General features: G+C 38.4%; 1 protein-coding gene across 3 annotated transcripts; it reads right to left on the minus strand.

The window, feature by feature from the left end:
* Positions 1-1,437: 1,437 nt before the first annotated feature.
* On the minus strand, positions 1,438-11,634 carry LOC149844568 (uncharacterized). Of its 3 annotated transcripts, none has more exons than XM_089994845.1 (15): positions 11,262-11,634; positions 9,502-9,645; positions 9,194-9,298; positions 9,014-9,082; positions 8,786-8,899; positions 8,128-8,211; positions 7,922-8,040; positions 7,644-7,745; positions 5,834-5,950; positions 5,667-5,732; positions 4,125-4,191; positions 2,843-2,932; positions 2,180-2,221; positions 2,003-2,038; positions 1,438-1,836 (listed from the first exon to the last, which is right to left on the minus strand). In XM_089994845.1, exons 2-15 carry the CDS (start codon positions 9,550-9,552, stop codon positions 1,576-1,578), a joined length of 1,323 nt encoding a protein of 440 aa, XP_089850971.1. In that variant the 5' UTR covers positions 9,553-9,645; positions 11,262-11,634; the 3' UTR covers positions 1,438-1,575. The 3 variants fall into 3 exon arrangements, with proteins under 3 accessions (XP_089850971.1, XP_089850973.1, XP_089850974.1); XM_089994847.1 differs by lacking the exon at positions 11,262-11,634 and adding an exon at positions 10,288-10,375; XM_089994848.1 differs by lacking the exon at positions 2,843-2,932.
* Positions 11,635-26,842: the final 15,208 nt, after the last annotated feature.

Raw genomic sequence — 26,842 nt, forward strand, 5'->3', positions numbered from 1 at the left:
CGTTGCAAGTTTGAATCCCAATAATATATGGTTGTATAATTGGTAGGGGTCTGCCTAACCCCAGCTTTCTCTGTAGGAAAAAAAAAGTGGGTGTGTAAGGGTGGGTTCCCAAACCCTAACCCTTATCACCTCCCTACCTGAACCCATCGAGAGGTTGAGTGTGGAGAACCGAACTGGTTCATTTCCTTAGCTCTTCTCTTCCATGCAGCCTAACCTCTGGACCCAGTTCAACGTTTCAGAACTGTTTCATGCCCATTTTAGAGCTATCCTACCCTTGTTTGAGCCATGTTTTGACACAAAATATTGTAAACCCGGTCCAATACCCACCTAAAAACCCAACATTTCTCAAATCCCAATCTTTATGACCCAAGATCCACAAGTCTCAACCATGTCACAGACCCAAAACAACTCACAGGTTCTAAGATCCAATTCCACGAAAGCTCTATACAACCCACAGGTCCAAAGAGTTAGCAAGACTTGATCCACATGACGCGCGCAGAGATGCCAAAGGTAATGAAGTGTTTATATCCTGGCTCTAAATCTGCAGCTAAGTATGCTGAAGAGTTTTATCATCTTATATAACAAGCTCATATTAAAGGAACCGAGGAAAAGTTGATTGACAGGTAGATTAAGAGAAGCTCTAAAATCGCCTCACTAATACAAGCAATTCAAATGTCGTTAGATGTTAAGAGAAGCAGAAGTGAGAAAAACAGAAGACTTTACATCTCAAAACTATCCAAGTAGGTGAAACCCAATTAAAACCAAATCTGAAAGAACTGCTCTCATAACCTACTGCATAACCAGATCCAATTAAAGAAGATTTAAATCTAAAACCCATCTTGCACCCTCATATCGCAATGTCCAACCCTAGCTTAGGCTTAAACCTAAGCCCATTGGATTCAATCCAAAAGTAACATATTGTGTGATACATTACCTAAACAGTTTGGATTCGGATTGGATGCGGCCAATACTATATCCACCAAATCGAAAGTGGGCTAAACAGATTCAAATTTGGATTTGAAATAATGGCAGTTTTTTTTTTACATGTAAACGGATTCAGATATCTGTCATTCAGATATCCGTCAGATTAGGTAGACCAAGCCCTGAGCCAACCAAACAATGAACCAGGCCGAGCTCAGGCTTGAGTTGGAAAAGGAAAAAAACAAAGGATTGATAGGTCTAAGTCCTGCCTGAACCAATTTGAGCCCAGCAAAGTTCAACAGGGGCCCAACACAACCAGACCCAAACCTAATAAGACCAACTCAGCTCCAATCCAATACGGGCCAAGTCAAGTCGTCATCGTATCAGGGTTGAGGCCCAGTTCATTGGATACAATCAGAGTTGCATTTCTTAAACTCGAAGCAACAGGACACATGCACTTTGGGTGGGAGTGGGCCGGCAGTTCGGGCCGGAAAAATCACTAACTTTTTTACACTTGAATGAATGAATGAATGGTGGACTATGCATGTAATAACATATGTTACAGGATTGCATTATACAAAGATGACGGTAAAATAACTGCAAATTATTGTAATATATAATCAAATGAAATGAATTAGAGGAAAACCATATCGATCAATCTCGAGAACTACGTCTTTGGGGTCTTTGGGGGGTCGGTCTGCTACCTGTACGGGACAATCTAGTAAGTGTTGGCGTTGGTGTAGGCATCGTACGCGACCTGTATGATTCACGCCGACGTCTGGGTGAACTAGTGGTCTCCAACTTGCCTGAATCCTGCTTATGGCTGAACGGATCAACCCAGTCCTTGTCTTCCTTCACTGCCTCGTCCCACCTCCTCCTAAACGCCTCCAACTCTGCAGTAGACTGCCTCCTGATCTGCTCAAAATCAAACCAACATACATGAGAGAGAGAGAGAGAGCAAAGGAATATAGATGCAGTTGGTGAACCAACATAAAGATCAGATAACAAAGAACAAACTATATGGTTTAAAGTTTCAGATGTAGCTTAATACGACCACAAACAAAGTGTTCACAAAGCTCACCTCGACTCGAACATCAATGGGTCGATGCCTCCGTACCTGCAAAAAAGACCAAGAAGAGAGAAAAGTAAAAATACAAACAAGCCCAATATCAAATAAGTTTTGAATAGTAGACTGTTTTAAAATCAAACTATTATTATTTGAGGAATTTCAGGAAATTGAAGAGCTCTAGAAGAATACCTTTGATGATGCTCCTCCTTCAGGTGCAGCGGGAACAGGAGCCTGAACAAGAAAAGAATGCTCAACATACAGGCACAGTAAAAACAGAGAAATCAAACATTAAATTAAGTTGTGCGTTTGTCAGAGAGAGAGAGAGAGAGATTCACCACAGTACCAAAAACCAAAAGACAGACGAGTGAAACGATGGGAATATCATGTTCAGAAATTGGAACACCAATGTTCTCAATCTCATTATCACATGACAACGATGTAGAAAAGCAAAAGAAAATGAGGCAAAGTTTGTTTCAGTATCCACCTGTCACATCCATCTATGCTATCTTCAAATGCATGCTAAGCATATGAAATGGGATTTTATTTTTCATGTGCACTGCTTCCCTATTATCCATAATGAAGCGTATAAAACAAAAAAGATTGGTAAAATCACTTCCAAACAAGAAAAAGTTTTTTTAATGGTTTGATCTACAAAGGTAAAATGCCAAGTAGCCATTAGTAGATCAATATTTGGTATTGAGTCATCTGGGAAGGCCATGATAATCACAAACCATTGTTTAATTTATTAACTTTATCTTTAATAATGGATCCTCTATGTACTCACACACACAGATTCATCAACAATATACTGTCAAACAAAACAGCCAAAATAAATTTGGAAATTAAGTTGACCTTTCTTGTTGAAGGACCTCCTAAAGTTGGAATTCCTTGATGAACAATGTACTCAGTATCAATCACTCCAACCTTCTTAGTTCGGTCACCCTAAATCACCAAGATGAAAAGTAATAATTAGACTTTATTAGACAGTCTTTAGTATGAACAGAAATGTTTGCAACACAACAACAATAACTGCAGCAAGAGTAGCAAGAATGCAAGTTTCTTCTGTCCAATGAAAATGTATTTAGGATATAGAATAGTACTTCCTAGTCATATCTAGGTTGTGTCAACCTTCCTACTATGACTTAGACAGTATTTGGTGTTTCTATGTAATATATTGACCGGAAAAACAAATTTTTTTCTCATGTCTTGCCCTCCATAAAGTCATTTCATGCATCTTCGACAATTTAGGGGTCAATTTTTTTTATTTTTAGTATTTCTTTTTACGCAAACAAAACAAAAGATAGAAGTTTATTGAATATTCCACATATCACAACAGCTAATGACTCACATTCAGATAATTCCGAAACAACTCTAGTAGGCAATCTCTAGATGTTATATTTAGAATTCTCATTGCCTTCTCAGATGACTAGATTCTCTATTATCGATTCTTAAGCAAAGCCAACTGTTGAACTTCCTATAATTGGTTTCTAGACAAATGCTTGTGTAACGAGTACTTCAAAATGCCTAGTGTATCTGTGTCAATGTTGATACCCGAAGATCAATTGTATGTTCATAAATATTTTATACAATATACATTTTTTTTTCCGTCAAAACTCTTCATTTGTAGTATTTATATGTGAATTCATGCATGTGCACATGCGTTCAACATATACGACCCACCAGTACCTTTGCACACCTCTTTTTATGAAACAAATAAATTTCCCACCATAGAATCTACATGAATACTTGGTGGGGATGGTAAAGGTTTCCCAAGCTGCATCATGTGTAATTTCATACAACAGAATTGTCCAAATAGAGAGAAGTAGCACCTGAGCACAATATCCAAGTTTCATATCCATGCCCCAGCCATGTACAAGATCGTTCTGTAAAAAGTAACAACCCATATGGTAATACAAGAATTCTGAGCAACAATAAAAAATCATAGAAGGCGCACAAGAAAAAGGAATTAGGGTTTTAGACACATGGGCAAGGATGCAAACTTGCATCCCCCTCTCTTTAAAGGTTTTTCAACATTGATATTATATGCATTGTTAGCAAATATAACAAGCTAGCAAACTACTATCCAAAATGTGATCATGTAAGCAAAATATAAAAATTTTGTGCCTAAACATGCCTGAATAAGACGCCAAGCACAACGCCAAGCAGCTCTTGAAAATACAGGTGCCATCCCTTCAACCCATCTACACAATAAGGAACAGAATCAGCAAACCATAAACTACAAAAATCATGTGATTATGTGTGTATGTGTGTGCTACAATGTAGATCATATGTAAGGTCCGATCTACAAAAAACAGTCAAAAAATATTCTTAAAAAAAGGTGATTTCTACTCAATAGTTTTGTACCTTTATTAGTACGAAATGTTTATATATACATACATACATACATATATATAATAGAAAATGGAGTTTGAACGATGTGAACCTGATATGTAAGAAGGTTTATCAAGGGCTTCAAAATTCAACCTTTATAATATACCAAAACTTCGTCACTCAAAAAATCGTGTTCCTACATCAAAAACATGATCCAAGGTCCAACCCTTAGCAAAAAAATTATACTGAGCACATCTACATGGTCAGATTGAGTTGATACAGCTTACACTTATTACCAGAGTTACCAGTCGAGGAAGCGGGAGCGGGAAGCGATACGGGAAGCGGGAGCGGGAAGCGAGGCACTTTAAAAAATTTAGGAAGCGGGGAAGCGTGGGACCACTTAGAAGAAAATTCCGAACCGTCTCGGAAACGACCTAGGAAGCGAACCGGAAGCGACCTAGGAAGCGAACCGGAAGCGAGGGGAAGCGAAAAAAAATGAAAAAAATGGGGAAGCGAGGGGGAAGCGAAGGGGAAGCGTGGGGGAAGCGTGGGGGAAACGTGGGGGAAGCGTGGGGGAAGCGCGCTTCCCATTTATGGGAAGCGCGTTTCCCATAAAAGGGGGACGCGCTTCCCATAAAAGGGAAGCGCGCTTCCCAAAAAAGGGGGACGCTTCCCCTCACGCTTCGGAAGCGCGACGTTTCGCGCTTCCGAAGCGCGCTTCGGGGAAGCGCGCTTCCCCTTTTGCCTAGGCGCTTCCGGTAACTCTGCTTATTACTTTCAGTGCAATAGTTATGTACCTTCATTAGTACCAGATATCACACACTCTCTCACACACACACACACACACACACACACACACACACACACACGTGAGAATTATGCAGTAAAAATATGTGAATGAGCAATGATATGTGACCATCTTCAAGCATGAAGAGCAGTTCTAGGTATCAAGTGCATCATGCACTGTGGCACATGAAAATACCAATCATGTCTTTGGTCTGTCTTCGAGGTCCTTTTAAAAGATTGACCCCCACCCCCCCCAAAGCGCTTGCAAGGGAAGAATCTATGGTAGCTGGTCCAAACAAAAGGTGTTCATAAGTTGTCCAGAACCCATTGTTATATACTATCTAGCCTAGAGAACTCCAAAAGCAAGTAAAACAATACACTTTGATGTACCAAAGACTGAAAAAGTATAGTTAGATACATTAAAGCTTAGAAACTCAACTTGAAATATTTAGCCCATAAATGGCAATAAAGTTAACGTGTTAGTTGTCAAGACAAATAATAACAAGGTAAACATTCATATCCCAAAAGTAAACAGATGAAAAAAAGGAACATGCCATACCCTGAACATGGTGGTCCTTCACTCATATTTGAACACTTAGTCCGTCCGAAATCACCATATACTCGCCTAACAACACAACAATACCTCACTGTTGGTAAATGTTTCAAAGAACATCCCCAGCCCCCAATGTCAGAATATATAGTGTTAGATGAAGAGAAGTATGTAACCTGTGGACCCTCCCTGTTTTTCTCCTTATGGTAATTTGATGATGTATTTCTGATAAAGTAGGATCTAGTGATGGTTGTGAAATCTCCAATCCTTCTGCTTTCATGATTTTCAAGTACCTTTTGACAGAAAATTATGATGAGAAAACTAGAATGTTTCACACAAATTAACTTACACTAATGGCAATCAACTTATATCATGAAACTAGAACTGAAAGATCACATAGAAAAGTTCCATCATTAACCCAAGAGAAAACAAATAAGACTTCTACTGTATTCATTGTTAATGAAGTGTTTCTTTGTACTAACTTATAAAAGTTTAAAATCTACATAATGGTAAATCAATAATGCAAATTCTAAAACAAAACATAACAGGGACATATACAATGTCATGCAAACACATTAGCCATGAATTATTTTGAAATAAAAAAAAATTGTAAATGTCGCATGTCGCATGGAAAGAAAGAAGATGATAGCTCCACATAATAGAAGCGTTTTGGTTAGGAATTGAACTTAATGTGAATACAAGCTTATGTATATATGTGTATGTGTGTGTATTGAATGTATGCAGACACAAACTAAACCTAGAATCGAAATTCTAGCTGCAAACCCCTAACTCGTCTCAAGGATGTGTTATAAGATGAGAAAGGTTTGCAGTTTAGAGACACACCTGAGCAAAGGTTAACCTACACATTAATGTCATGTATGTTTGGCTTTTATTTAAAAAGAAATTAGTTAATTACAGTCCATAAGGGCGAGAAGGATAACCAGTGATAGTGATGAGAAACATTAAGCAATCTTCTTCCTTTTTTGTTCTTGAATTTGAATGTGACTTTGTTAAACAATCAACTATGCATCCGATTGTATGTGCTTTCGCTTTCTTGGTGGATCTAAGACAAACCTGATAATTTTTCTAATAATAAAAACATTGATTTTAATAAATTATATAAATCTATATGTAGTAATAGTACAAGAAACCATGAAATTTTATAACGAACTAACAATTGTAATTTAATTTTAACACTTGCAAAATATGAAAACATAATTATAGACTTAGTAAAATTCTTATATTTTATTAAAAATGGATCTTTTATTTGGTTTTATAAGGAACACTTAAGTGGTTGTTGGATGTTTTACAACCTCTATACAAGAGCTGTTAATGTTCAGAATTAACTGATGTTAACATATTCACCACAAATTTACACCACTAACATATTTAAAAATGACATGATGGCTTTATGAACTGCTTCTTTTGTATTGTGGATCATCAAAATAAGCAAAAATTCTATTTCTACACCAATATGAGTGGATCATACTTTTATAGAAGAACGACATATATAATAGCTGCACTTTGAAAATGCATAATGCCTCATAATTCTCATAAAACTACAAAATTTCCCATGATCGAAAAAATTTAATGCATGAAACCATCATGTCATTTTCAAATTTATCAGAGGCATAAATTTATTATTAACATATTAATGTCAAAAGATGGATGTAGATTTTTTTTTGGACAGAGAAAGCTGGGGTTAGGCAGACCCCTACCAGTTATACAACCATACCATTTGGGGTTCGAACTTGCAATGTCCCAACACAAGGTGACATGCACTAACTGCTCCAACTAGACAAGTAGAGCCCCTGTTGGTTGGATGTGGACATTAGCACACACACACACACACCGAAAAGAACAACATGGTTGATAGGACAATGTGTCCATTCAATTGTTCACCGACTCTACAGACTACAGCTTGATCTTTTTGGTTTAGGAAATAAAAGGCAAGTGAAAGATAACCATAAGTTTCCTGTTCAATACCTTCCAGGATGGAAATTCTCTACTCCTAAATCTTCATCCCAAATAAAAATGTAATCATAAATAGACATGACATCAGGATGTAAGAAACGCTTAGCAAACCACCTGCAACATAATGAAACCATTTTGTGAATACTCAGTCATTAAAGGAAAACCCCAATAATGAACAAGGGAAACTTAAAATCTGTGTAACTGCATCATAGCACTGGAAAGAATACTCCTCTCTATTATTTTCTAGTAACTAATCAAGAAATAAATAATATAACCCCATTAACACCTACCACTTGCTTTGGTTATGTGCAACTATATGTATTGCCTTACTGTTCCACTGAAGGTCACTCCATCCATCAACATTACCATCATAATGAAATAGGATAACTGCAAAATTCTCTAAGAAAAACTGAAAAAAATGAAAGTTAATTGTAGAAGAAGATTACATCTAGCCATGCAATTCATGTCGCTTTAAAAATCCCCAAATAAAAAGTACCTTATTCACAATTGCATCCACATTTTTCTTCTGCTTGATACCAACAGGCATTGCTAGAAGACTTTTATTAGTATCTTTAAAATCCTACAAAATTCAATTGCCATAGGTTAATCAAATTTATACACAAAACCCATTGTGCTCGATAGTCTATACAAACATGCATGTCTAGAAGCCAAGGTCGCAAACAGATGTATAACGATTGGATGCACATAACACGCAGTCAGTAAGAAAGAGTGGTCTAGTCTACCGAGGAATCATAGATTATACAACTAAGGTTAATAATGCAAATGATATTTACAAGTGATTTCACTCAATAACTACAGACTGAAGTTTTTCATCCTACAACCTATCAAACAAATAGTTTGACATTTGTAAACATCTAGTTTCTCTGAAATTGCTGAACAAGATAAAAAAAAAAGAAAACATTTCCATAAAATAAAAAAGAAAGGCAATATTTCTGACATAGAAGTAGCAAAAACATTCACAATATTGGGAGTTCAACACATGCACAATATTAATTCTCCTCGGGTTGTCAATGTAAAATATTCATACAAATATGTGTGGGCGATCAAGAAGGTGCAACAACATTCATCTTTCTGGCTAGTTAAACACAAGCAGTTCATAAATATCTTATCAGCATCCTTAATGTAATACATACTGTTGAATGGGAGATTCTTCTTGCGAAAAGAGATCTTAATTCCATATCTGTAGTCGCTTCCACTATACCACGTGGTAAGGACTCCACCTCACGACCAGAAGTACCATAAATTTCCTAAGGAGATGGATCAAATGATATCGGTCAGAAAAGGGTACCAATCCAGCACCTTTTTTCATGATCAGCACTTCAAAGAATAGACACTTCCAGCTTTCTAGAGAAAGAGCTTACCGTTATTGCCTCCAAAGGATGCAATTCTTTTTCTTCCTTGTAATAAACAGGATGTATTTCCATTTCCTCCTGGGGATTTATCAGGCCTCGTCAGTAAGGGAAATCGAGCACAGGGAGAAGCAACACGGCACATGACAAAATCATTCACACAAAAACATGGAAAAAGAAAAATCTGCATACCTCTGTTTGTCGACTCTTCGTCCACATGGTCATTGAGGTGAATAGTAACACAAGCATGCATGAAATCGTCAAAAAAGGAATAGCCACCTTGAAAACACAAAACCCCTGCAGGTAGAACTTCTATTTTAGTAACGGATAAATATCTTATGCTCGATAGTTAACAAAATAGCAAGTGGTATAAACCTTTTCAAGCACTACACTATAACCACCATCATAAACATAGAAGCCATGTCTAACAGGATTGTGTACATCGGTAACAAGAAATAATTGTCCAGAAAGAACCAACTGGCACATCATAGAGAACTTACACCATCCCAAAGCCTGCATCTTGACTTTGATCCGGAGAATTTGGAGTACATCACTGAAAAGGCATATGTTTACTTGCCATCTACGAGCGGAACATTCTCCTCTATGGCCTAGCAGTCGAGTCGCCTACTCATCCACTTCAAATTCTGAAGACGGAACAGGAAAAATAATTATAAATCAATAACCACCAAACAAAGTTTCCATAAAAATCCTACCTTCCAGACATAACAAACGCATAATGATGTTAGAAAGAGAAAATCCTAAATGAATCTACTCAAACACCAACTCTCTTAGAGTCTCTTCCTAATTAGCATGCTTATTGCAAGGAAGTCAAAAATTGATGGGAACTTGATCACATCAATCCATAAACGGTAATAAAAAGGGAAAACTCCCAACAGATGTTTATCGGAATTGAATCACCAACAAGAGAGAACTATTCCGAGCCCTTAAAAGAAACAGACAGTTTAGAGAGAGAAGATGAGGTAACGAGACGTGCGCATGAGAGAACCATTAAAAGAAAACCCACCATAACTGATCAGAAAGCTTCAAAATCACGGAGAAAACGGGATAAAAACATGTACTACAAGATCTATTTATTCTAAAGATTTGCAAAGGCGAAAAAACAGAACCAGCTCAGCAGTAATAACTGCATCAGCATCCTCTCCATCAACGAACCATCCAAAGCTTCAACAAAGATGGAAGAGAACGGCAATCACAAAAAGGGGATCCAATAACACGTCCTACAGAGACGAAAGGGAAAGGGGGAAACTGTACAAACGAGACTTCACCTATCTCGGGTTCGAAAACGGCGACGGTATTCTGCGAGGGAACTATCAGATACACGAGAGCACGGGGTAAGAAAGAAGAATAGTATATAAAGTCTGGAAACTAAAAAGACGTGCTATTTTAGAACTCTGAAGGTTAAAACCATCTTTTTAGTAGTTTGCCTCTGCCCTTTCGCGAACAAAAAGGTCAAACAAAAAAACAAAAAAAAATGGACACGCGGATAATGATGCACTATTTTTTCGCCTCCGTCATAAATAAACCACACAAACTTTTGCTAAATGTGGCCGGAGAAGCATAAAGGAATCAATCCGCCGACTAATTCACCAGAGATAGGGCCTCAGAGAAAAAGGCAGAACCAGGAAAGGGTAGGCTTGGGGTGCGGAAACGCGCCGGAGAACACTTGAATCCTGCTCGAACTCGGCTTTAAGACTCTACCGCCGGCCAGAAGTTAATAAAGGTTTCTTTTTTCAATAAAAATTTTCGCCCCTATCGACATCATGCATCAGGAAACAAGCACAACGGAAAAGGACGCCTAAAAACGAAAATTCTAATCGGTTCGAATGGTATTTTATGTCAAACGATGAAGATAGCGGCCGGAAGCATCAGAACAGAGCAGAGAGGATCAGAGTTTCGGCCGAGTCGCCTCTAACTGTTTTTCGGTGAGATTCAGTCAATTCATTACAGAAGAAATCGAAAAACTCTACGCTCAACGAGAAGAGACATTGTATCGAGTTTTCCGGCCAGATAAACGGGAAAAGACGCTCGTTTTCGCACCGGAAACGCCGCGATCCAACACCTAACAGTCGCATTCTTATTAAAAACGACGCGTTCGGGCATCAAGACACCAGGAACCACGACAAGAAACTCTCGGAATCGCTCTCCGACCTCCAGCGCCAGTGAAGATTCCCGAGCTCCTCCTGCAAGAAGAAGAAGAAGACGAACGAACCAAACCAATCCGCAACGCCAGAAAGCTCACCGTCAAATACGCCGGATGAAACGAAATGTCTCCGCCGGAATCAGAGCTCCAAACCAGCTTGAAACTGAACGCTGCGCAACCTACCTGCTACTAGATTTCTGCAGCTCCGCCCGTCAAGAAGAATAAGAAGCCCGGGAGGAAGAGTCGCAGGAATCCGAGCTCTAAACCGGCCGTTAATCAACCGACAGGCCTCCTACCGCTGCTTGATCTCTACCTCTCCATCGTGGAAGAAGAGTCGCCAGAATCCGAACAGTAAGCCGGCCGTTAATCAACCGACAGGCCTCCCACTGATACTTGATCTCTATAGCCCCGCCCTGGAATCGGAGAAGCAAATACTCTCTTTCTATACTCTCTCCCTTTCTCTCTCTGGATTGCAACGAAAGTACGTTAGATTTAGATTTATAGGATGGAAGGAAAGAAAGGGAAAACTAAAAGTTAAACTAAGCAGATTTTGAAATGTTTATCGGCCTGTATCGTCCGATACGTATCGTATCGTAATAAAAGTGATACGATTTACTCTGAATCTGCTATTTTTAATAAATATAAAAAATATTTTATATTATTTTAATAGTTTTAATACGTGTCACGTTTTGATTGACACGTAATATTTTTTAATTATTTTTTAACCGTCAGAACGATTGACTTAAGTATCGGTATCTGAATCGTTGGCCAAACTAAACAGGACCGATACCGATACTGACAACATTAATTAAACATTTGTTTGATGGGCATTGAAACGACGTCAAGGCTGGGGTCAGGGTGGAAGCGTTACGTGGTGAAAGGATGCTGATCGCTGCCCCAACTTTCGTGCGCACCACTGCATGCGTTCGTGTGCAGCCCTCAGACCCCAGCCCCAGTGGCCAGAGAGGCCTTTTATAGGTTCCCTCACGGGTTCGGTGCGGATGACCCGAGCTTGGACCCAGAATCCTCTCCACTCTTATTTTCAATCGGATCCGGTTCTCCTCTCCGAATCATCCTATTGTCGCATAGTCGAACCGGACACCACTGGCTTTGACAACCAATAACCCTCACCTAGTACCAGGACATTTTTTTTTTAAAGGCAACCTGAGGTTAGGCAGACCCCTACCGATTATACAACGATGTCACTGGGATTCGAACTCGCAACATCCCAACACAAGGTGATGTGCACTAGCTGTCGAAGCCCCTGTTGATGAGAAACTTAATGGGCTGGGCTCGAGGTAAACCTCGGGTGAAGTCACCAGCACCTAAGCTCTTATGGAGCTCACTTCCCCCGCACACCAGTGGGTGTCGAACATAAGACGAAGGAGTTAGCCTAGCAGTTTTTTTTTTCGGAGAAATTTCATTTAGGAGCCAACAACCTTTTGCTCTTAATTCTATAAATGGGCCCCATTTTTTTGAAATTTCAGATATCTGTCATACTTTTTGCGAAAACAGTCAAATAGTGACCTCAGGCTCACATCTATCATCTTTCCAAAGGTGATTCAATTTTTATTTCCTGCGTTGTCCTTTGAAATTGAAAAAACACTCGCTCATCAGTCTAGAAAACTCAAACTGGAAGGTTACTGTTGTAATTTGGTTCGTGATCTGACCTGGCAGTTTTCAAGAAAACAAAGAACCTATATCAGGAAATTAAAAATTGTGAGGTATTAAGGACCAATTGGTTGGCTCCTAAATGAATTTTCTTTTCTTTTTACGTTGCAAAAGGAAAATAATGCATGGTTCTTTAATTTGACCCGGATCTATATTAGTTTTGTTTCTAAGTTCTAACACTTTTTAAAATAGGCTATAACAAAAAGCCCCAATAATGTATAAAAAAAACATGCAATATTTTTAAGATAAATAAGCTATCACAAATTTATAAAATATGAAAGTGATGCCAACAATTTATAAAAATGTTTGTACTTTATATTTTCATTACATTTTTTATTTTTTTATTTTTTGAAATTCATATGGGTGGATCCTTTTATCAAGACATTTTTCTATGAAAGCAAACATTTATTATTTATCATGACATTTTACTCGACAAGAGAATCTTGATAACGAGATTTGCAGCATTGGTTCTTAAACACTGGCCCAACTAGGAATGTAAACGAGTCAGACTCGAGTGGGATCTAAGCAATACCAGGCCAATCTAATCGAATATGACTTAAGTGGATTCAGAATCGGATAGAATCTAACTGAATTAAATTTTGACATTTACATGTATTCAAATTTGGATCTTAGTTGGAGTCGAACTCCGATTCAGATTGTTAATTGTATTATACTTTGACTATCCGACTAATCAAATTTGGATTCAGGTCAGCTATTGGATAACATCTGACCCATTGATACCCCTAGGTCGAACCCTGATCCAACCTTAGATGTATATACATTTGGATCTACTTCAGTTCAAACAAAAATTTGTCCCCAGATTCAAAGTCATAGGCTCACATTCTTGTCTTTATGGACTTTGGATTTGGAAATTGTGTACCGCATGATTGGATGAGCCCTTAAATTTTTTGCAAGCCAGCCCATACGCACCCGACCACACCGACTAAAAAAATAAAAAAATTAATGACATCAATTATTCATTAGGAAGGTTATATGTCAACAAATGAGAGGTTTATTAAATGTTCTAAGTAATGTCAAAACTTAAATATAAAAAAATTATATTTATACCAACGAATAATTTCAAGTTGAAATAAAAAACATTAATGATATGTCATATCCACAATGTATCAAATGCAATGAGTTCTTGAGTATTATTCTTAGAATTGGGCTTCACTTCAACTTGACAATTTTCAATACTGAAGGGCAATAGAAAGTATCTACGATAAAAATCTGAGTGGATGATCAATAATAAATAAATATATATATATATATATATATATATATATATATATATATTCTGTGGTTCTATAGCGGGTTCGAGTTCGGGTTGATTCAATAATAAAATGTGTTCGGGTACATAATCGAGTCAGATTCAGGTCAGTTTGGTTTTATAATGTGGGAAACAATTTGGGTCAGATATAAAAACTGGATCAGGTACAAACAGGTTTGGGTCTTTATTTGCAATACTCAAGACCTGATCCGATTTCATTACAGGTCTATATTTTGGACCCGACCTGAACCCATGAATCTACTAAAATTGGGTGGGGTCGGGTATACTCGATCCCAGTTACACCCCTCTAATTGTAGGGATCTTACAGGGGTCTTTGGGGTGACTCTTTCTTGCTATGTTGTCTCCTAGTCCGTTGCAAAAGGCGGAAAGACCCATTGTTGTTTTGAAGTAGACTGGGAGCAGCAGGCTTGTCTTGCTTTTTTAAGCTTAGTTGCATTGTGGCAGGGATTGGAAACTACACCAATAGAAGCTTAGTAATGAGAATTGATTTGGATCAGTTATATGCATTCTTCAATCCCACATGATTGAATTTTGCATAATTAGTTATTGAAGTGGGGTTCCAATGGAAATGCCCTATTACATTGGCTGGATTGTGGATATGGCAATTGGATCTGGACCTGTTTTCTTAACTTGAATTTGGATGTAAAAAACCAAAAAAATAGCCTGACTCATTTCGCCAAATGTACGTAGAAAGATTTGGAAAATCCAAGAAACAGTAATCTCTTGGTTAGATAAAAACGACGATTATCGATTCGCCATATATAGTGGAGTTATAAACATAATCACAAATATCGGTGATAAGATAAATTAATAATATTTTCAAAATATCATGAGTTTATTAGACATTAACACTTTTTAAATTTTTATATATTTTAAGGCATTAGTCTATTTTTTTAGTTTCTCAAATTTTACATATGCTATAACTTTTCTGGGATTTTTCCAAAAAAGCAAATGTCTTATTTTTTCACAAGATTTTTCCTTGCCAAGAAATCCTGACTATGAAATTTCTGTCACAAGATATAAAACTTATAAACAAAGTTTTTTATTTAGAGTGGTTAATGATAACAGCCGCCATTGCACTAATCGAAATTATGTACAGCTACAAATGGACAAAGGGCCCGTTTGCATTGTCACGAAAAGAGGAGTTTTCTGCGAAAATGCATGGGTGCCCATGCCATTTTCGGCACAATGCAAAACAAACGTGGGAGCTGCTTTCCTCGCCGAAAGCAACCCTCATTTTACAAGTTGGACCCTTCTTTCCACTTATTCAGTTCCTGTAAGAGGGTGGTCTGATTCATTTTCCACGGAAGAGGGGTGCCGCTAGGGGTGTCAACGGGTTGGGTTTGGTTCATACCCAAGTGGAACAAGACTTGGATCCGATTTTTGGGTATGGTATCAAGTCCGGTTCTGGCTCTAATCGGGTTCACTATAAAGAAAACCATACTCGGACCTGATAAGAACTATATGAACCAGATCAGGGTCATACCCGATAAAACCATATGTTTTTATCATTTTTACATTAAAAATTTGTGGGTCTTAATTGGAACTCAGGGTTCATGTATTAATCGGACTTTTGGGTCTGGACCTGAGTCTTAATCGGGTCTTATTATTTATCACCATATACCCGGACCCTATGGGGTTTGGTTTGGATAAACCCGACTCTTTGACACCCTTAGGTGCCGTGCACCCTTTTCAGTGACAAGCAAACACCCCATGATTAAAGTCATCAAAGGAAACAACTTTTTGATATTTGCACAGAGAAACCACCCCATGATTAAAGACTTAGTCGCATTGGCTCAGCCTGCCGGACTTACAAAAATCACAGTTCTGGCAGTGTAAAACTCCGTGAGCTTACCTCTTTCCCCAAGAGGATCTCCAAAGCTTGCACATGGGGGTGACGCTCACGGGCGTTTTACAAGTTAAAGAGTTGATAACGCAAACTCTGGTTTAAAGATTAAACTTAACGCCTTGGCAAGTCAAAAACAACTAGTTTGAAACCAGATGAACTATTGGCTTACGTACGTATGTTCTAAAAGTTGGATATTGACCCAATGGCTTACAGTGCACGGTGACGGTGACGGTGACGGTGACGGTGACGGTGGATTGAATCATTCAGCCTATCACCATAGAAAGTCCATAAGTCAGACATAAATCAGTTTTTTTAAGTAGGCAAAGGGAAAATCCTCAATCCTTGACTGCCATATTGACAGGCTTACAGTTGATAAGACCCTGATTGGATGATACACAAAACAACTTTGAGTGTCAACAAGGTTTTGTACTCAAAACCTTGTTTGGTGGCTGTTTGAATGCCAAACCAGGTTTGCAAAACTGGTTTTTGTAAAACAGTCCACTTCTTATTTTTTCAACCAGGTTTATCATGAGTTGGTTGTCCCAAACCTCCCACCACCCCTTGCCCACACCCTCCCATTGGACCTTCTTCTAGGGCCAGTTTGTTTGTCACAGAAAGTGGGTCCTTTTTGCGGGGCCCCACCGTGACCAAACGAACTGCAGACTCATTTTTCTCGAGAAAAAAGAGCCCAAACTACATGGGACCCCTCCACTTTCAGCGAAAAGGGTTCCCCGTAGGGGGTGGCTCGATTCCATTTTTGCGAAAAGAAAATTGGCGGACACCCTCTTCCCTAACATGCAAACAGACCCCTAGAGAGGCCATTTTTGACCAACCACTGTTCGGAAAATTATGGTGGCCACGGGGCCTAAGTTCACCCGTTGCTCGCCGGTAAGTACACTAGGCTTCAACCTTGCATCAACGGATGCTCGGTGTAAGTTTCAAACTCGTGACATCCTATCAACTTGCTGACGGTCTTAAGTCGCCCCCAGCGGATGAGCTGGACCCTCGTGGACAGCTTAGATCAAACTGTTTTGCACTTGAAATACACGTCTGCCGAGTTCTTCACCTATATTTGAAGCAAAGGAATTCTAACGGACCACATTTTGTCCGAGTCCATGGGCCAGCTCAACTGTCATGCTTGGCACACGGTTACAATTCCTATCCTTCGATTTTTCAGATTATTTGGCAAGGAAAATCATGCAATGTTTGAAAAAGTTTTGTTATATGGGGACACTTAACAAAGATTTAAAATAAAATAATACCAATTTATTAAAAATAAAACATATGTAAATACATAAAGATTGCATTTGGCACGAGTCCCACTGGATTCGGGTACGATCATCTTTAAGACATTTTACGTGGTGTTAATTGTTGAATAAATCCCTGGGTGGTTACCTGACTGAATCCAACTGAGTCCAAGCAGGATCCAGCTTTATTAGGTCAAAGAAGTCACAAGAATGGATCGAAGGCAAATGGTAATTGACTAGACCTAGTCGCTCATTAGCTCATTAGGTCAAAGAAGTCACATAACAGTTGTTTTTCAGCGTTATTATAGAAAAACGTATGCACTATCATATATATATATATATATATATATATATATATATATATATATATATATATATATATATATATATATATATATATATATATATATATATATATAGAGAGAGAGAGAGAGAGAGAGAGAGAGAGATGCTAACATGCTAAAATACTTTTTTTATTTTATTTTTTTGGGTGTTTTTTTGCTATTCCAACCCCATATATGTGTTTGGCATGGTCGACTTATATATATATATAAAGGTTTTAGACCATTGATTTTTGGAACTTTATAAAAACCCACTGATGTGCCAAAAATGAACGCGCCAAGAGCTAATCCCTATAAAATCAAGTGTATGGTCAGAATTTAAAAATAAATGGAAAAAACAATCTCTCTCTCTCTCTCTCTCTCTCTCTCTCTCTCTCTATATATATATATATATATATATATATATATATATATATATAAAAGAACAAAGACTACCAACAACTCAGGATTATCATTCTATGGGATCTTATATTTTTAGTCAATTGGGCCTTGCGGCAAGGGACTCTACCCATGGGTTTCTAACTTGAGACATCTGTTTTCAAAACATGCCCTTCAGGTTGGACCCATGAAGCCCGGTTAGCATGAGGAGCCAGGCATGTTGTATGAGACTTCATACCAAGCCTGAGTCCAACCTGAGTTTTTATTGACATCTGCAAATTTTCAAGTAAAAACATAAAATAATATATTATTTTGCAGATACAGATTGGGTCTGTTTTATGTAATCTTTATCCAACTTAGGTTTAGTTTTTTCAGTCCGAAATGGGTCCAGACCTAGTACCAGCATCTCTTAGTTGGATCCAGGTCTGGACTCACTCAATTCTATTAGAAATCTGACTCATACAGGGCACCCCTGACCCGATCCCTCTCAGCCACAAGGCCCACAAGTTGGAGACTTGGTATACCGAACGTACACAAGTATTCCAACTTGTTTCTAAAATGCCTTTTGATCTTTCACAAACCCTTGGTCAGCTGAAGCAGGTGAGCAACCAAGACCAGACCCATCCTTTTGAATCATGTATTTAAATAAGTTGGTGGAATGTCCTGTCATACTTTATACAATAGCATATCACATGAATCACCCCAAAACACTTTATATCTAGGTATGCTTCTAACCTAACCCGTCCAAGCGAATTTATGGTTCTTTATTTATATTCATCGATTAGATCTTTTTATAATTTATTTAATAATAATTACACTTTACAAGAAGATTTTACAGTATCTAGACATGTTTTTCAGAACATGAAAAATTAATAGCTCACAATGCGTTTAAAATTTTATGATACAAATTTTTGTGGGTCATTGATTTTTAGTGCTTTAAAAAACACATAAATCTCAAAAAAATTATAATCTTGAACATATTTCTTACAAAATAAATGATAAAATTCCAATATGTGGAGTTCGATCAATGAAAATTTTGATCGCTAGAGAAGGAAAGTCATCCAATCATCATCATCTATAGATTTTAGACATTTCTTTGGTTGGACAATCCTCTCTCTATATACTTATTTATATTGTAAGAAAACGATGCTTCGAGCTACCGCTAGATCGAAGAAACAAACACAAGAAAAAGTAAAAGGAGAAAACAACCATACGCAAAGAATAATGATTTTAAGTGGTTCAAAAAGAATTGTCTATGTTCACAACCACATTGAGCATTCTTCTTTATTTATTGAGTTACTATACAAGAACCGAATTGCCTCCTTTAAATAAAAGGAGTCAACAAGTTTTACAAGAAGTCTATTAATATTGTTGAATATAACAAAGAATCTAGGACTCTAGGGTAAAATTAAAAATTTATATTTAGGTAGTTCAAAACACACACAGCCTAGGTGCTTGAACATTAGGTGCTTATGATACGTGCTTGATGGGTTTTTCAGGATTTTTTTATTCTATTTTTAAATTCTGATTGTATAGATATGATCTATGCACTTGATTTTATAAGAGAATCAGTTCTTTAAGTGTTCGATTCCGATAGATGGGTGAGTTTTTATAAAGTTCAAAAAAACATCGGTTTAAAATCTTTGTAAATTTTAGAAGCTCCAAATATCATTTTTTCATCAAAAACACATAATCAAGGTATGAATTTTTGGTAAATTAAACATGCCCAACACATTTATGGGGGTTAAAACGGCAAAAAAAATATCAGAAGAACAAAAAAATCCATCAAGCACCTCAGTGGCGGAGCCATAAGTTTTTCGTTGGGTGGGCAGACTTCGGGTCTCAAGGAAAATGCTATGGTCCTGAAGGATGATCCATTTATTCGGACTAGTGGCGGAGCCAGAAATTTTTCGTTGGAGGAACAGTGGTTCATGGAGAGATAAAACTTAAATAAGCCTTTGAATTAAAATAACAATTGTTACAAACACAAACAACTAAATTTATGAACATAATAAGATAAAACCTTAAATTGTACTTTTAAACTAAAATAAAGATTGTTCACTTAAGAAATACAAACAACTAAATTCATGAAAATTTTACAATTGGCATCTTCTATTTTTCATATTTTGAAAACAATTCATAATTGCATCATCGCTGATGGTATCAAATGTCTCCTTCTCTATGTAAGTAACCAAAGCATCATTGATCCATTCATCTCCCATTCTATTACGTGGATGACTTTTGATATTGTTCATAGCTGAAAATGCTCTTTCAACACTTGTTGTTGCAACTGACAAAGTTAATGCCAACTTAATCAATGGATACACATGAGAAAATACAATGTGCTTTTGAGTTGCTACCATCATCTCTGCTAGTTGTGCTAAAGATTTTAAACTTAAAAACTGATCATTGTTTCGCATTTCTGCAATATATATATCCAATTGATTTTCAAGTTTAATTATGTTTACTCTAAAAAAGTCTTTAGGATAAAGTACATCAAGACGAATCAACTTATCTTTATCAAAAGCAAAAAAAGAATTCTTTGGACTCAAGCATGCCATTGAAAGGAGGAGCTCTGTGTTTGCTTCAGTGAAACAATCATTCAACTCTTGAAGCTGCAAATCAATAATAGCATAAAATACATCAATACAATAATGATGTAATGTGGTGAACTTTTCAACCTTACATCTTGGTCGTCCTTGAGGTGTATATGAGTCCCCTAGATCAGGAATCAGAATATCAAATCTCTTACAAAATATGAACATTTTGTTTATGAGAGTTCCATCCATTATCTCTCAGACCTTGAAGGCACTGTTTTGATGTAGTGACTAAACTCATAGCATTCACAATGTCTTGATCTTTTCGCTGAAATGCTTGTGAAAGGTCATCAGTTATTCTCAAAACTTTACACATAAAATGTAAGCAAAAAATAAATTCAAAATCTTGTAACTGATGATATAAAATAATTGCATCTGAACTTTTTCCTGAACATGTATCTTCTGTAATGAAATCTAACACTTGAATAACAAAAGAATACATACTGAGTAAATTAACCAAAGCATTGTAATGAGAACCCCACCGAATATCACCAGGTCGTTTGAAACTTATTTCTTGATTTAATCCTCGTTCTATCTCAAGTTCACCCAATGCAAGTGCTTCAGCAATTCACATAAATTCTACTTCTCAAATAAGGTCAGATCTCTTACATGAAGTGGAGAAAAAAGTCGACAACCTGCCTAATATATTGAAAAACATATCAAGCAATGAATTTTTTTAGCCAACTAATGCCAATTGAAGTTGATGTGCAAAACAATGAATATAATATGTAGATGTATTTTTATGTAATATAAGACTTTTCAATCCATTAAACTCCCTTCTCATATTACTTGCTCCATCATAACCCTGTCCACGCAAACTTGATATGCTTAATTTATTCTTACAAAATGCTTCTTCAACTGCTTGTTTGAGTGACATGGAACTTGTTTTAAGAACATGCACAAGAGTAAGAAATTGCTCAATCACTCGACCTTTTTCATTAACAAACCGTAAAACAATACCCATTTATTCTTTAGTTGATACATCACGAGAATCATATATGCTCTACGAACATTATCTTGGATATTAGGATGATAACTAGAAATAGAAGGACGAAGTGCAGAGTCTACAAGTAACTTTGATTCATCAATTTTTTTTTTGCTTATTTTCTGACTTGGTTCTCCTTCTCGAGTTATAGAGGATTTATCAAAGATTGACCTTTTCATTATAAACTTATCCATTCCTATGCAATGAAAAAAACAAGACAATGTTCTATGAGCCAAATCTCATTGCAAAAAATATCGAGCAAAATGAAAATGTCAATCTTCTATGAGGCTAGTAACATGCCGCTAAAAGAATAAACGCATAAGACAAGCATTAACCCATCATCGTATGATCATACGAAGGAGCTCAGTTCTCGGCTTACAGGCAACAGAGGCTCCTTGCTTGCAAGCTGCAGAGGTAGAGACACCTCACCCTACCTGCAAGGGTGACAGGGGCCTCCTCACCCTTGCCTGACAAAGAGCAACAGAGGCAGGGAGCAAGGGCTTCCTGCTTGCCAGGATAAGGAAGGCAGGGGAGGGAGAAGGGACTCCCTGCCGATCCTGCCACAACAGAATAGGGGGGCGCAACCCTCCCTCCCACCCATGGAAAGGAGAAAGGCAGGGGGCTCCATCCCTGCCGGCAACAAGAACAAGACAGGGGGCGAAGCCCCCTACCAGCAATCAGAGGAGGCAAAGGAAGCAGAGCTCCTGCCGACAATGGAGGGACATGGGGCAAATCCCCCTGTCGAGAAGGGCTCGCAGAGGCAAGGGGGTGAAGCCCTATGCAAGAAACACCAACAAAGGCAGAGGGGTCGCCCCCTTGCTGGGAAACAACAGAAGAGTTGGGGGGTCACCCCCTTTCGGGAACTAGGAAGAGGGCAGGGGAGGCTTCGCCCCCCTGCTGAAAGGAGGGGCCTCGCCCCTCCGTCGAAAAATAAGGGGACAGGGGGCGGAGTCCCCTGTCGAGAAACAACATCAAGAGGTAGGGCCCCCTAAAGCCCCTGCCGACCACACCCACCGGCAGGCCGCGACCTACCAAAAAATAGAGCGACAGACAGTGGCTTCAACCCCTGCCGATCGACTAGAAAAGCAAAAGAGAGGGGGTGGGGAGGTTACCTGTGATGGCCAGCGGTTGGCGATGGTCGTCGATGAAAGGAAGATGACGAAGGAGGAGGAAGGTTCGACACTGGCGGCTCGCATCGCTAGAGCTTGTAGCATAGAGGGAGAGGATCGGAAAGGGGCACCGCGGGTTCATCGAAGGGAGGCTGGAGACGCAGTCGCCGGTGGTTGCAGAGCACAGGGGAGGAACGCTGACGAATGTGGTCGCCGGTGACAGATGGGGAACGGAGGGGCGGAGCAGAGAAGAGAGGGAAAGTGGTGAGGTTTTTACCTCTCACCCCTTTCGACCTGCGACTTTTAAAGATGCAGGCTCTCGAATGATCGAGAGCTCGGGTCGGGCTCGGATCCGATCTGGGTCCAACATAAGGGAGCACCCTCGACACGTGTCTAATTTTTTTTTTCTGGGGTGGGCGACCGCCCACCCCTGGCTCCGCCACTGAAGCACCTAAGCTCTACTATATATATATATATATATATATATATATATATATATATATATATATATATATATATATATATATATATATATATATATATATGAGAACTAAAATAGATAACTTTTGTTTGACATAAGATTTTCCATTTTTTTGAAAATCTGACGAAGCAGATGTGATCTACATTGGTTATATGGGAATTGGCTCTTGGACCATTCAATGAAAACATGTAAGCATCTAATATTTTTCAACAAAAAACACGATCTAACAGTTGCTTTTTAGTAAATGGACCATGTCGAACACAAATGCAAGGATGAATTTGTGAAAAATGTTGAATTTGTAAAATATTTCCAAAATCGTCAGTTTTACATATTTTCAGTTCTTGTATTCTAGTGATCCTCTCTCTCTCTCTTATATATATATATATATATATATATATATATATATATATATATATATGTGTGTGTGTGTGTGTGTGTGTGTGTGTGAAAAGTGGTAGCCGCCTACCATCAGACTATCGCGAGCGAACATTTTTTTCTTGGGTTGTTTTTTACAAATCTGACCATCGCATATGTTCGGCATGATCAATTTGGTAGAAAATGACAATTGGATCATGTTCTTTAATAAAAACATATTTTTAAACCTTAAATGTTTATGAAAATTTTAGATGGCTGATTTTTAAACTTTATGAAAGCCTGGATGTGTATTATAATTGGATAATTCAAGAATTAAAATCAAGCAAATAGAACACGCTTGTACCATTAAATTTAAAGAAAACATAAAACTTCAAAAGCTTGGTAGGGTAGAAAAGTGGCAGGCAACTACCACCAACTGTAATATATATATACCCGACTCTATCCATGCCTGACCCATACCATATGGGATTTTTTTGAAATTTTTGGTGTTTTTCAAAATTTTAACCTTACAAATGTGTTATATGTGCTTGTTTTCATAGGAATCAGGTCTTGTATCATTTGATTCTAATGTGTGGATAGGTTTTTATAAGGTTCTAAAAACAATGGTCTAGAATTTTTTAAAACTTTCGAAGCTAAAAAAACCATTTTTTCATCCAAAGTGCATGATTCAAGAGTCAATTTCTAGTGAATCGATCATGCAGAACACATCTGTACGACAGATTTTGAAAAAAGCCCATCTAGTATAGATCTGTCAGGGATGGGGTCAGATATATTATCACTGCTCTCTCTCTCTCTTCTTGGTTGATGTATATGCAATTCTACGTATGCATCTTAGAGACCTCTCATTCCCTCTGAACAACGTTCACTTATAGGTGGTTTCTTTTAATCCAGCGGATCCTGGTTGAGCTTGGCTGTTTGTAGTTTCTTTTTTTTTTAGCCTTTTATTTTTCTATGTTTTGTTTTATTTTCTATATTGTTCAGTTCATGGGTTCAACATTTTTGTTGATCTTCATGAGTGGTAATGTTGATCTCTCTCTCTCTCTCTCCACATGGGATCAAGAGATTTCTGCGTTGTATCAGTCTATGTCTTCTCCTGACTCTCTTTCTGATTTGCAACTTCTCAGTCTCCAGGCCAGGTCCTTAGAATTAACTATGCTCTTGAAAAGCTGGAGGGTCAAAGAGAAAATTCATTGGAAGCAGAGGTCTAGGGTGAAATGGACTAAATTTTTTCACTCATATGCTTCCTATCATCATAGGAGGAAGGTTGTTCCTTCTATCTCTATTGAGGGTGTTTCTTATCTCAATCAACACGTTAATTCGGCAGTCTCGCTATATTTTAAGGACTTATATTTTGCTTCTTTAACTACAGAGGGTATCTTTGGTAATATCCTAGTTGGGTCAATTCAGTCTGAGCAAGCCAGATCTATGCAAAGGAGGTTCTCTGACGATGAGATGTTTAGGGTCATTAAGGATCTGTCGGGTTGGAAAGCACCTGGCATTGACGGGTTTCATGTCGACTTTTTTAGAATCTTTTGAGACTGTGTTAAATCAGACGTGGTGAGCATGTTTGATGAGTTCCATCGTAACTCCAGACTGCCTTATCATTTTCATGTTGCTATTATTTCGCTCATTCCAAAAGATGATGAGGCCACTGATATTTCACAATTCTGCTCAATCTCAGTTATGAGTGCTCTCTATCGGATGTTTGCCAAGGTTTTGGCGAATAGGCTGAAATCAGTGGCTAACCAGATTTTTTAAGGCTCTCAGTTCGCCTTTATCCGTAATAAGAGGGTCCAACACTCGTTCATCATGGTGTCCAAGGTTGTTCATTCCTTGCAGCATAGCGGTCAACCTTACTTTGTCCTTAAATTAGACTTTCATAAAGCTTTTGATTCTCTGCATTGGCCATTCTTATTTTAAATGTTAGCAAATTTCGGTATTGGTCATCGTTTTTCTGATTGGGTGAGAGAGCTGGTCTAAAATGCCCAGGCCATGTTAAATATCAATGGTGTTAGAGGAGACCGGTTCAAGCTGGGGCGGGGTTTGCGGCAAGGGTGCCCCTTGTCGCTTTTATTGTTCAATTCAGTTGCTGAGGGTCTTGTGGTCTTGCTTAAGCGGGCTGTTGTATCGTGTTTCATTGATCCTTTGCAGGTTTCCGATTTCCCGGGTCATATTCTTACTTATGTTGATGATATGATCATTTTTGGTCGTGCAAATGTTCAACATATGTTTAGGTTCAAGCTTATCATTCAGTTCTTTCTCTCCCTATCTGGGTTTTCTCTAAATAAGACCAAATGCTCTATTACCATGTTCAATGTTAATGCCAATATGCTTGCAGTTGGAAAAAGAATTTTTAATTGCACTATTTCTGACTTGCCTATTATGTACCTGGGCTTGCCGTTACAAGTGAAGCACCTATCTTCTGCTACTTGGGTTCCGACGCTTCAAAAAGTGAAGCGCAAATTGCTTTCGTGGCAGTCGTCTTATCTCTCCATCGCTGGCCGTCTAACCTTAGTCAGACATATTCTTTCAACTATTCCATAATTTTTTATGTCTATGTTTGTGATGACTGTGGGAGTAGAGAAGCAGCTGACGCGCTTGCTGACAGGTTTTCTATGGTCTGGGTGTCAACTCAAGGGTAAGCATCACTTGATTGGTTGGCGTTCGATGGTCTTACCTCGATGTATGGCTGGTTTAGGCATTCCTGCGCCCAGACTGCGAAGCATTGTTCTTGTCGCCAAGCAATGTTGGTTGGCCCACCAACCGGATAACCCTTGTGCTAGTTTGCTTCTTGCTAAATATGGGGCTCCAGCTCTTATCCCGGTTCGTCTGGGAACCCGAGGTTTGGCACTCTCGCACTTGCATAAAACGTGGTTGAGGGCTTTAGCCTGCTTTAGAGGCCATTTTGAGGACTCTAGAAATTTTGGTCAGTGGTTGCAGTGGGCGTTGGCGCCAAGCAGAGAGTTTCTCATAAAAAAAAATTTATAGATTGTTGCTCTCGCCGGGGGCTGATTGGTTGCCCGAGGATGTGCTTTGGGCGAAGGGTCCTTCTCCCCGTTCTTGAGTCCTGGCTTGGTTAATTCCGCACGATAGGATCCAGACCCACAATAATTTAAAGAAGTGGGCCATTCAGCTCCTGAGTTGGTGCGTGCTTTGTCAAGCTGCAGAAGAATCTATGTTTCACTTGTTCTGGTCTTGCCCAATATTTGTGGAACTCTTTAGAAGGACCTGGAGGCATTCGGAAGTGTTTGTTAAGGAGGAGTCCTTTGCTCTAGATCTGATCTTGGGGCCGGTTTGTATTAGGCGCAACAAGAGGTAGAGGTTCATCTGGTGGATGTGGTTGCTTATTTCTTGGT

Source organism: Nuphar pumila, chromosome 2 (assembly GCF_984573655.1).
Source record: "Nuphar pumila chromosome 2, dmNupPumi1.hap1.1, whole genome shotgun sequence".
Lineage (NCBI taxonomy): Eukaryota > Viridiplantae > Streptophyta > Magnoliopsida > Nymphaeales > Nymphaeaceae > Nuphar > Nuphar pumila.

What these genes read in the sequence shown, in the direction of transcription:
- LOC149844568 (XM_089994845.1), bottom strand. Translation starts at nt 9,552, where the DNA reads ATGTACTCCAAATTCTCCGGATCAAAGTCAAGATGCAGGCTTTGGGAT. An exon ending in GAAGGACCACCATGTTCAGG is followed by an intron (nt 4,192 to 5,666) that starts GTATGGCATGTT and finishes CTTATTGTGTAG; the next exon opens with ATGGGTTGAAGGGATGGCAC. An exon ending in GAGGTCCTTCAACAAGAAAG is followed by an intron (nt 2,222 to 2,842) that starts GTCAACTTAATT and finishes TTTCTTGTTCAG; the next exon opens with GCTCCTGTTCCCGCTGCACC.